This window comes from Spinacia oleracea, chromosome 4 (assembly GCF_020520425.1).
Source record: "Spinacia oleracea cultivar Varoflay chromosome 4, BTI_SOV_V1, whole genome shotgun sequence".
Classification (NCBI taxonomy): Eukaryota; Viridiplantae; Streptophyta; class Magnoliopsida; order Caryophyllales; family Amaranthaceae; genus Spinacia; species Spinacia oleracea.
The window spans coordinates 6,844,563-6,856,538 of NC_079490.1; the positions used below are offsets into that span (position 1 = coordinate 6,844,563).

Here is an 11,976-nt window from a genome sequence, read left to right on the forward strand (position 1 = left end):
TACATCCAGCCTAACGCGTAAAAATTGAAAAATATGACTCATTCAAGGTAAAAAGTGACCCAAAACAAAGATAAAAGTGACCCCGACCAAAGATATAAGTGACCTTATTCGATGACTAAAGTTAAAATACTCAAGAATAAATGTGACCCTAAGCAATGAAAAATGTGACCCTAACGATAAACAATGAAGTAACTTTGGTTAAGATGATATGCTTGTTACAAGTTATAACTATGACCAACACAACACCAACAATGAGAATACACCAATACACAAGTGTAATATAAGTAGTAGGGTATGTGAGTCTTGAACCCAAACCATGTACCATATTGTACATTGCCCTTGAAAAGAAGGTAACTTATAACAACAATAAAGAAAACTAATAACATCAATAAGCTAGGGCAACTAAAAGATCAGAATAGGTGTGGATAACCTTCCTCTTTTGGACCGTCACACAATATATAATCGTAAATCGACCTTTCTGAAAAGCGTGTGACATTTATTATGTGGTTGTTGATTTACCGGTTAAGACGACCAATAAATATATTAAATAATTAATTTGTGGAAGAACTTTTGAGAATCTTTGATAAGTTTTGACCAACTTTAGGATATAATAGTCATTCCATCACCATATTATCTGACATCTATCCATACAAAAACCTCAAAAAATTAACCTCTCGTTCAATTCTTCTCTTAATCAACTAATCATTTTCACCCGGATTTTTGACTAGTCAAACCTCTCTTTTTTCCCCAAACCTCTATCAACCAGATGTGATGGACAAATTAACTAAGGTGATCAAGGTTATTGAATCTTTTTACCATTTTGCCAATTCACTTTTTATTTCTCAAAGGCAGATCAAATGTTATGCACAAAATAATTTCATCGAAAAAAAAGAGAAAAAAAAGAAAAGAAATGTTATTACACAAAAATGTGCGTGGAATTATACTTAGAAAAGGATGCAGAGTTTTGGTGCGAGTACTCATATGGCACTTCCAAGTACCAAGTTCCCACAATTAGTGGTGTCAATTCTATCCTACTACGTAATAAAGAAATAATATCACATGTAGTATACGAAGTATGTGATAATATTTCAAATATCTTAGAAAATCTTAATTATCTTACTTTTCATGCCACAACTCCGATATGGATCGGAGTAATCGAGATCATCAACTCTAGGGTTTTGACGGGCTCAGATGAAACAAGTCACAAAGAATCATTACCTCCTTACTTACAGGCCAAATTGTAGGTATGTAATATGGAATATGTTGAAAAGATTCCGGTACTACAAACACATGTCGAAAAGATCCTGTATACCAAACTCTATATAAGTCTGAATCAAAAAATATATACATAAACAAACTCTAATTCCTAAAAGAGTAGGGCAATAGGCTAGGATATCAAGAGGGTTACGAGAATTATAACTTAAACATCAATAAAATAATCTTATTTAGTATTTACTTTGAGTATATTGATTTCAAACATGATCCCACCCAGTGTTAGCATTGACAAACCAAGGTAGTAATAATAATAATAATAATAATAATAATAATAATAATAATAATAATAATAATAAAGTAAGACATACTTCCTTTATTCATAAAATAACGATCGTTTTAACATTTGCATAATGTTTTAGGGGAGAAAGTGAGATTTTTTCTTTCTTATATAATTAAAAAGTCATTAATTAACTACATGTATAACATAACTTCTCCGTCTTTCTGGCAGGTCGATCTTTATATTTCTCACCTAATTTCACAATAATGAATTTTAGTGTAATAATTGAAGTTAACAAAGTGGAAGATTCATTGAAATTCTAAAAGAGGCACTTAACGTCTGTTTATTTCAACTTAAATTTAACTTTATTGAGGATAACGTAGTTATCTTAGATGATAGAATATCGTATGTAGTAGAGTTAAATTATAACTAATGATATAAGATAGAATTAGGAAACCTACGAAAAAGGAGGAGATCTGGTTTGTATTATAAATAGAGGCACGTACACAACCAGATCTCCTACTGGTTTGTATTATAAATAGAGGCACATACACAACCAGATCTCCTACTTTTCGTAGGTTTCCTAATTCATATAGACTTCTATCTTATACTTTTCCATTTTTTTTAATTGCACCATCTGAATCTTGTTAAATTCGTAATGAGAGATATTAATAGTTAAAATAGTGCATTGGCAAGCGTGAAATCTAAGATTGTGCAATTAAAAAAAACGGAGGAAGTATCATACATCTCAGTTATAACATAACTCTACTCCATACGATATACTATCATCTAGGATAACTACGTTATCCTCAATAAACTTATATCAACAAAAAATATAAGTCCAGATAAATTTATATAAAGTTCAAATAAGTCCAGTTCAATAAAAATATTTTTTTTTCCCACACAAATCAGTTTAGACAAGTTCAGAAAAGTAGTTTCAACCAAATTAACCTAAACACATAAAATAAAATTAGTTAAAGCGACAATTACTTTAAGAATAAATTGAGTTTGTGTTAGGAATGAAACACAAGTAATTAAATCAACGAGAGAGGGTCAAAGTTACATCTGATTTAATAGCCAAGTTTAACAAGATAATTAACATTGATCGAAAACGGAATTTGCGGTGATGTAATGCTAGTGAGATTGGATGCTTTTAGTAGTTGTTTCCTAGTGAAACACTTATCAATTCATGTAGGAAAGCAGCATTGGTTTACTTCCGTCTTCGATTATGGAAATAATTATCTTGCTTGCTTATTTTCCTAGTTTAACTAGAATTGTAGTTAGCGAAATTAGAAATATTTTGGTATGTATCAATCTCTAGATTATATAGGCTTAATTAGGAAGTAATCATAATTCTAGTAGATAAGAGTTTTTAATTTAGCCTATAAGAGGGGTTAGGTTGGAACTTAATAATACTCTATTTTTTGAGAGGAGCAATCTAAATTTCTTCCTATACGCCGTGTGTTTTTCTAATTGTTTGTTTCACGTGTTTGGTCTGATTTTTCTAGTTTCTGATTTGGTCTGAAAATTTTATGAGTTCTTTTCTAATCTAATTTTTCTGGTATAATCTAATAAACAATAAAAATAAGGTAAAGAGAACAAAACCTAACCCTGCAAAGTTTAGTTGTCATGGTCGGTTCATGAATCATTCTCAATTCTCAACCAATTTTAATAAAAAGTTTTGTGGTCACAAAATACAAGTTAAAACCGCCCTATCTCCATAATATTAACTCACACAAACACTAACACTAACACATATAGGTGTTCCACTATCTCCATCCATGGATACAATTCTTTAACTCAAATAATTCCCTTAAAACTTTTTCACAATCTATATATAAATATCCTCCTTTTTAGTGTTTTCTTCCAACTTGCATATTTCTCGTGCTCCAACTTGCTCAAATCTCACACCAAAATTCCTCCCAAAAAACTCACCTTTCTTTCTACTTCCCAAATTGTGGGGGGGTTAGTCTACTATAACTTGTTCCCCATTGCCCTATAGTCTAAGGGTTACCCTACTCCTCTAGGGTTCATACTAGCTACCTTTACCTTTTTAACTTTTACTTGTCTATAAATAGGTCAATTTTGCATCTTTTTTTTACCATATCTCATCATAAACCCAAAAAAAACAACCTAGGATAATAATTTCCTTAAACTAAAACAAAACATCTTCTAAATAATATGGCTAATAATAATCATCAAACCTCCATGTTTTTAACCATGTTCTCATTATGTTACTTCATTACCTTAATCCAAGGAAGAAGGTTAATACCATCAATGCCTTTGCATGTACAACCTAATGATCAATACTCCCAAATCTCGATACCGCCTTCTTATTCTCCAAATATTTTTGATAGCCCTAGTGATGATGATCATAGTGTTGGTTATAATAGTCCTGCTCCTCCACCTAGTGATGATGATGATCATGGTGTAAGTGGTTCTACTGATGCTCATCGTCGTCGTCGTCAGACTCATCATAAACCGTCCGGTCATAAAGCGGCCGGTCATCGTCATCAAGCGGCCGCACCGGCGGCCAGTCATCGTCAACCCGCCGGGCCGACCGGCGTGTTTGATGTTCGGTCGTTCGGGGCGGTTGGGGATGGGTTGGTTGATGATACATTAGCATTCAAATCAGCTTGGGATGCAGCTTGTGGAGGTGATAATGCAAAGGTTGTTGCACCTAAAGGGTTTTCCTTCTTGGTTCAACCTTTGATTTTCAATGGCCCTTGCAAAAGTGGTGTTGTGTTTCAGGTATATATTACTACTTTCATCTGAATTATTATGTTTTACTTCCTCTATTCCATAAATACTGCACCATCATGTTTTTTACACTATTTATATTACGCAGTTAGTCATTTTTTATGACTTATAACTAAGAAAAATTATAATCCCGTCGTATCTTAATTGGTATCGTTATATATTTTTTAAATATCAAGATTTAATACTTTTACTTATATATAATTAGAGATTTTAAAAGTCAAAATATCCATCGAATTAGTTGAGACCGATTGTCCCACATTGAATTATAAAAAAAATAAAAAAGAAAAGAAATTAAAAGAGGGAGAATGACCAACATGCAAGACTAACAGCCTATTCTAACCGCCTATTACCAATTGATTTTACTGTAGGATTCTGCCACACTTATATGTGGTCAGACGTACTTTCCTTGATAGGTTGTTTGAGGTAGCCCAATCACGAACTAATGAAATACTTTCATGCCCCTATTTAAAATAAATTGCTTCTTTAATGAAATATAGAGTATATTTTCATTCATTAAAAACGGCAAAGCCAACAAGAAGACCAAAAGAATGTTTCTATATTTAAACCTTCCTAAAAAGCTAGAAAGGGAAGAAGAAGGCTAAAAGACAAACTTCTAGTTAAAAGTCCAAACTTTGTAAATAAAATAATGCATGACATACTTTTTATTATCTTTTGAGTAATAATAATATAATATTAATAGTAATATTTTTGAGGGGATAATAATGATTAAAACTATACTTATGATTAGTTAATAAATTTATTTTCTTCTTCTTGTGAAGCTTGAAGGAACTATTGTGGCACCAGATGGACCAGATGCATGGCCTAAAGATAGCAGCAAAAGACAATGGCTAGTCTTTTATAGAATTCATAGTTTGACACTCCAAGGTGGTGGCCTTATTGATGGCAGAGGAGATAAATGGTGGAATCTTCCTTGTAAACCTCATAAGGTAATTAATCTACTTTAATTAAGAATCTATTTCTTTTTCATTTCCATTAATCAGTTAGTTAAATACTTGTACAAATGCAACAATCCTGATTAAACTAATAACAATGTGTTTTTACAGGGAATCAATGGGACTTCGACACATGGCCCTTGTGACAGTCCAGTGGTAAGTGATAATCTAAACTCCTCATTCTCAAAACTATTTTAGAAAAGTTCACACCTAGCTAATGCTCTGTTCTGTTCACCTTATTTTGACTTATTTCAGGAAAAATGAGTTCAGTTAAGTTTAGATAAGATAAATTCAAAAAAAATATGGATTTATCAATTATAATTTATAACTAATACTCCTTCCGTCCCTTAATACTCGAACCGTTTTTCTTTTCGGACCGTCCCTTAATACTTGCACCGCTTCTATAAATGAATTTTTTTATCAATATTATATTATTTCTCATACTTACCTACTACCCCACCTACACCCTATTTTTTACAAAAATTAATTTAAAAATTCACATCCTCCACTCACCACTCCACCATCTCTTACACATTTCCCACTAACAATATTAAAAAAAAATACCCCACTATCAACTAACACCATTAAATTAATAAGTCAATTCGAATGTCTTAAACTCCGCAGCGGTCAAACCGGTGCGAGTATTAAGGGACGGAGGGGGTATAAGTTTTGATAAGTTCTAATAAATTCAAATAAGCTCAGTTAAATTCAGATAAAATAAGTTAATAAAAAAAAGTGAAAATCAGGTGAATAGAACACACTCTAATTTCGAACATAATCCTAAAAACAACAACATTTAAGTATGGTCTGATTATTAATTACGGACAAAAGGAGTACACTATATAATGCGAAAGAACTGTTTTGCAGGCCATGAAATTTTCCGGGAACACAAACTTAACAGTGAGAGGGCTGAGACTGATCAATAGTCCACAATTCAACATTCGAATTGATGGATGTCAAGATGTGAATGTGGATTCTCTTATCATTAAGTCACCTGCTAATAGTCCTAACACTGATGGAATTCATGTTGAGAACACAAATGATGTCACCATTTACAACTCTATCATTGCCAATGGTAATTATTTATATATGTTGGTGCCTAATTAAGATTATGTTAATATAGTTTAATTTTTAATGTTGACTTATGATGATTGTTTGGTTTTTGGCTAATCCAGGTGATGACTGTATATCTATTGGAGCTGGTAGTCATAATTTAGACATAAGGAATGTTACTTGTGGTCCTGGTCATGGAATAAGGTAACATATTTTACAATTTCCCTTTCTGTTTATTCTATTTGAGTAATTAGTAGAGAAAGTCTAGTCTTTTCTATGTTAAAAGTTTATAAAAAGTGTGTTAAACTTGATTTCTAGACTAAAATATGTTGTGATATAACCATTAGCTTTTAAAAAACTGATTTTAGTGGCACTCGTTTGATTTTGACATATCTTTATAGGAGTAGAGCATAATAGTTATGCCCAATTCACTTTTTGGTGTGCCAAAAAAAACTGAGTTTTTAGTATACTGAAGGAACCTTCATACCCATCCAACAATCACCATACAAATATACAACTACTTGATTTTGAGTATAAAAAAATAATTTTTTTTTGGTCAAATAAAATTTGTACTTCCCCGTCTCGGAATACTCGAAACGTTTTCCCTATAAGCCGTCCCAAATTACTTACAACGTTAATAAAAATGGAAACTTTTATCAAATTTCACTTACCAAAGGACCCACTTACTTCCCTTCCCCTTTAAAAGTTTGACACACATCCCACTATCTATATTAAAAAATATCCTATTGCCAATTACCATCAAATTAAATAATAAGTCAATTACAATGTATTAAAACTCTGTGTCGGTCAAACCGTTTTGAATATTTCAGGACGGAGAAAGTATTATTTCTAAAGGTGGTAAAAATCCTCTCCCCCCCCCCCCCTCCTCCCTCTAGGAAGGGTTGAGAGAGCCCCCACAAGCCCCAACTAGACTAAGTACATCTGCCTCTCATCATTACATCATATTGCCACATTAAATAAAAGTTTTTGGAAAATATTATCTTTACGTGACATGCTATTGAGTATGATTTCACAGTTAAATGTTAAAATGGTCTAATATGAGACTACCTGAAAAGAAAAACAAACTACATGAATTATAATATTATTTATGACGGGATAATGTATATTTATAATTAGTTTCACAACAAATATACAAATGAACAAGTGTGTAACTTTATTATTGAACTTCAAAATTTGATTTGTCGTGCAGCATTGGGAGCCTAGGAATCCACCAAACCAAGGCTTGTGTATCCAACATCACAGTAAGCAACTGCATCATCAAGCATTCTGACAATGGGATCCGGATCAAGACATGGCAAGGCGGGTCCGGATCAGTATCCGGAATAAACTTCGAGGGGATCCATATGGACACGGTCCGAAACCCGATTATCATAGACCAATACTATTGCGACTCTGCAAAATGTTCAAACCAAACTTCAGCTGTTTCCATCAATGACATTACCTATTCCAATATCAAGGGAACGTACGACACACGGTCCCCACCGGTCCACTTAGCATGCAGCGACCCGGCTCCCTGCACCAACATCACTATCTCGGGTCTGGAGCTCTTACCCGCGCCCGTGACAGGCATGGATCTGGTAACGGATCATAAACATCAGTTGGTATCCATGGAGCCTTTCTGCTATAATGCTTATGGGAATAACATTGGAGAAGTGACTAATCCCCCTGTTTATTGCTTGTTGGATGGCATGCCATATACAAGCAGTGATGTTGAACAGTGTTAGGATCACGGGTTAATTAGTGCCGTATTTGTACAGGAAATCTAGGGTGCGTGCAACTCGTGCAACTATGTATTGCTGTAATATCAATAGGATCTCTAGTCATGGCTATGTACTCAATTAACAAACAAAGAAGTTTGTAATTGGGTGATAAACTAAGAATATTTCAATACAATGGTATATGACTATACATAATGCAAGTTCTAAAAGTCATCATATTTCTTACACTTAACCCTTTGTGTGTTTCGCTCTTGAATCTGCAACTAGTTGATTCTCACTTTCGATCGAATGGTGTCGCGTACAACTTTACGTACTTCGAGTACCTGTTAAATCAAACATTCTAAACAAACAATATGTCAAGTCGTAACCTTACAGAAAACTCATAAGAAAACATTATCAATCAAATTAATATTAAACCCTTCGTTTCTGAAAGTTATTTCCACTTTTGGACCACTTAGAAACATTTTAGGAAAAAATAAAGTGGGATAGGAAATACGGACCCAAAAGTGGATTACGGAGTACCAGTTTATCCTTCTGCCATACACTAAAAAGATGGGGGCAGCTAAATTAGGGTGCCCCAAGCTATGCTATAAACAACAACGAAGGACCAAATTAGAGCATCACCCTACATAGTCCATAATCGACCCAGGAAAGCGATGATCTAGTGCCATGTTTACTCTTATCCTAGGAAGCTAAGAGGTAAGATATTGACCAGAGTTTCATGCGCTTTAAACCTGATCTGGCTCACATTTATCAGAAAAAGGAATGGTGGTTCTTACTATCTTCCTACTATCTACAATGTAATGTTTTCCGGAAAACAAAATCACAACATGAGCAGCAATGCAGAGCACAAAGCATTCTTTTCAGAATTTCAGGTTGGAGCTAAAGGCTTAACCACTTTCAAGTTCAAACTTCAGATAAAATGCAGGCAAAATGCTTAAGAGTTTTTGACTTCTGAAATACAATTTTCAAAGAAACATATACGGAGTACATAACAATCAGTCTACTGTATGTCCTTATCTGATAGAGTGATGATGGATCAACAACAAAAGATATCATCTGCCACTCAATGCCCAGAAAATTTAGTTCTTTGTCAAAATATGCAGGCACACAAAACATTAGTCCAATTGTATTACACCGGCTTAAAAGGGATAAGATAAGAAGAAAAACATCAACTGGGAAGCCAGAGTGCCAGCAAACTAAGGCCTAACTTTTCACATCATTTCGAGAATCAAAGCACATAATTGAAAAACAACTTAGACTAAGAAGATGTTTAGGATACCTGAAGCACAACTCTTGAATTCTCCGCATCCCAATGATTGCCACATTATTTTCAAGTTACTCAAGGAACTTCCGAAATAGGTCTTTAGATGAATCACATAGGCTATCAGATGACAAGAGGTCAACAAATGAAAAGTGTTTGCATCAGCTTCAAACCCCTTGTTGACCATAAGATCACAATACCATAATGCTTTTGATAAGTCATTATTGAGAATGTATCTTCTGATGATTGTATTATAGGTGATATCATCAGGAGAACAACCATCTTCCTCCATGTTCCTTAATACTTTATCAACTTCATTCATTAGTCCATTGTATGTTTTAACATTAGGCTGCAGACCCTTGAGTACAAGATCATAGAACAAGTTTGCTGCATCTTCAAGCTGCCCAGACTCACACAAGCTATTCATTAGGATACTATAGATGACAATAGTAGGTTTAATTCCTTTATCCTCCATATCTTTGAGTATTGCAACTGCCGCATCAAGCCGTGCACTTTTGCACAGGACATCAACCAATGAACTATATGTTATAACGTCAGGAGGAATACCATGAGCTTGCATTTCCTGGAACAGCTTATGTGCAAGTGATAGTCTACTGGCTTTACACAAGCCATCAATTAGAGTGTTATATGTAAAAGCATCAGGTGTTATCCTTTTGTGAACCAATCCAGTGGATAAGGTGGTTAAGAAAACAGAATCGGGGGATAACCAAGTTCCAGGCCTTTACCGAGGCAAGAGAAGCCGAAATCGACGCGGCCGAGATGACAGTAACAATTGGTGAGAATACCCATAGAATACATATCGGGTCGAATACCCAATAATTCAAGCTGCCTGGACAGAGTAATAATGGTGGAATAAGGTTTAAGGTGTTTCAATTTGAGAATGGCAGTGAAGACCTGACTGAAAATGATAACAGAAGGAAGAGGGCGCAAAGAGATCGATTGATGGAAGAGAGAAAGTGGGAGTTTCAAATTGGAAAACCCTAATTTACAATGTTCTCTAACGGAATTGAGAACTAGGTGACGATCATGAGTAAAATCGAATTGATTACTAACACAGAAATGACGGAATATAAATCGATAAGGGGAAAACAAGGGGAAATTAGGGGAAGTGAAAAAGGACAAAGAAGAAGGGAAAAGAGGAATACCACCATGAAAGAAGGAAGCAGGACCTTGAGGATGAATCTTCATCTTCATCCTAGCGTTTTCTGGGTTTTCTTCTCCGGGATTAGTGGAGCAGTTCGAGCATTTTCGGTAGGCTATACTGCTATAGTTAGTTAGTTACTGTTAAATATCAGGGGTGTTTATCGGTCCAAATCAGAAATGGGCCGGATCGAATCGACCCGAACTGGACATAGGCGGACTTTTAGTGGGCAAGTTATTCACGGTCCATCATGGACAGAGACGGGTCCGGAGTGGGTCAACAAAAGATAACTATTTTTGGGTCAACAAAATGTAATTTTTATTTTGCCAGTTATTACTTGTTGTTTCATTAGTAGTGTCATTTGTGGTTAGACCTACGTAATTTTCATTGTGATTAACTTATTTTTTTTTGTAGTTTTTCTTATTTATTTCTGACTTTTTCCCCTTATGACGTTATTTACTGTGGCTATTTACTGATTTTCTTTTTTGCTTTTTATTGTATTTAATAATTACCTATTACTCCCTCCATTTATTTTTGTCCTTTACGTACATTAAATTTTTCTCATTTCCCAATATCAGAATTTCTATAAGAGTGAAAACATTATAAATAAACGTAATTTTCGTTGTTTAAATAAAAAATAGAGGAATCTCAATGCACAATAATTAGTTGTAATAAACGTGCAAAAGGGAAAACGTAAAGAACAAAAAGAAACGGAGGGAGTACTTTATTTTATACTAAATTTATTGTATTTTACTTTTCACAAATTCTTATTTACAATGGTTGTACAATAAATATTGTACACTAGAGTAAAAGTTAACTCAAAATGCTTAAAAGTCAAGCTTATATATGTAAAAGTTATCTATTTTTTAGTGAATTTTTTTTTCATTTTAATAAAACTTATTTCTTCAAAGTCACAAATAATGTATAAAATTAATCATATAACCCTTTAAAATGTTATCAACTTTTTTTTACTAATATAAAAGTTAATTAAAACTAGGTTAAAGTTACAAGAAAATGAGTAAAAGTTATATTGGTGTACAATAAAGTTATTGTGCACCTTGTGCGCGCAAGACCTTTTGTTTACTTTTTCCCTTTTTATTCATTTACTTATTTCCATATTTTTTATGGAAAAGATTCAATATATTTGATTAAAATTTTATCTTCAATTTAATTTTTCAGCTATAATCTTACTCATGGTAGTTGATAGTGGTAGTTCAATTTATTATTTATTAGTTATTACTTATTACTTATTATTTACGGAGTATTATTTATTTCAATTCAGTAATATTAAGTTAAGTTAAGTTAAATTAAGTTATGTTCAGTTAAGTTCAATTCAATTCAGTTCAGTTCAGTTCAGTTAAGTCCAATTCAGTCCAGTTCAATTCAATTCAGTTCAGTTCAGTTCATCTCTAAAGAACAGGGCTTAAACCATAGCTAGCTTTACAACTTTTAGGGCTTTATTCTTACATAATTCGTGTTACGGATAATAATTAATCTCACTGGGATGCTGCCCTACGTGTCGTTCATTATCTCAAAGGTACTCCAAGTCAAGG

The 11,976-nt window shown here is 33.5% G+C and overlaps 2 protein-coding genes across 5 annotated transcripts; one reads left to right on the forward strand and one right to left on the reverse strand.

The window, feature by feature from the left end:
- Positions 1 to 2,948: 2,948 nt before the first annotated feature.
- On the forward strand, positions 2,949 to 8,003 carry LOC110775791 (polygalacturonase At1g48100-like). The gene is made up of 6 exons (XM_021980385.2): positions 2,949 to 4,243; positions 5,032 to 5,199; positions 5,317 to 5,361; positions 6,073 to 6,280; positions 6,381 to 6,462; positions 7,469 to 8,003. Exons 1-6 carry the CDS (start codon positions 3,674 to 3,676, stop codon positions 8,001 to 8,003), a joined length of 1,608 nt encoding a protein of 535 aa, XP_021836077.1. The 5' UTR covers positions 2,949 to 3,673.
- LOC110775792 (putative pentatricopeptide repeat-containing protein At1g12700, mitochondrial) lies at positions 7,328 to 11,040 on the reverse strand. 4 transcript variants are annotated; one of them, XR_002529883.2, is made up of 4 exons: positions 9,280 to 9,562; positions 8,224 to 8,337; positions 7,762 to 7,853; positions 7,328 to 7,671 (listed from the first exon to the last, which is right to left on the reverse strand). XR_002529883.2 is itself a non-coding variant. In XM_021980388.2 (3 exons), the coding sequence occupies exons 1-2, from the start codon at positions 9,839 to 9,841 to the stop codon at positions 8,324 to 8,326; spliced, it is 576 nt and encodes a 191-aa protein (XP_021836080.1). In that variant the 5' UTR covers positions 9,842 to 11,040; the 3' UTR covers positions 7,328 to 7,671; positions 8,224 to 8,323. The 4 variants fall into 4 exon arrangements, 2 of the variants coding, with proteins under 2 accessions (XP_021836080.1, XP_056699450.1); XR_008932730.1 differs by having other exon boundaries at positions 7,762 to 8,075; XM_021980388.2 differs by lacking the exon at positions 7,762 to 7,853 and having other exon boundaries at positions 9,280 to 11,040.
- Between the last annotated feature and the right edge of the window lie 936 nt (positions 11,041 to 11,976).

What these genes read in the sequence shown, in the direction of transcription:
- LOC110775791 (XM_021980385.2), top strand. Translation starts at nt 3,674, where the DNA reads ATGGCTAATAATAATCATCAAACCTCCATGTTTTTAACCATGTTCTCA. An exon ending in AAAGTGGTGTTGTGTTTCAG is followed by an intron (nt 4,244 to 5,031) that starts GTATATATTACT and finishes CTTCTTGTGAAG; the next exon opens with CTTGAAGGAACTATTGTGGC. An exon ending in GCCCTTGTGACAGTCCAGTG is followed by an intron (nt 5,362 to 6,072) that starts GTAAGTGATAAT and finishes ACTGTTTTGCAG; the next exon opens with GCCATGAAATTTTCCGGGAA.
- LOC110775792 (XM_021980388.2), bottom strand. Translation starts at nt 9,841, where the DNA reads ATGCAAGCTCATGGTATTCCTCCTGACGTTATAACATATAGTTCATTG.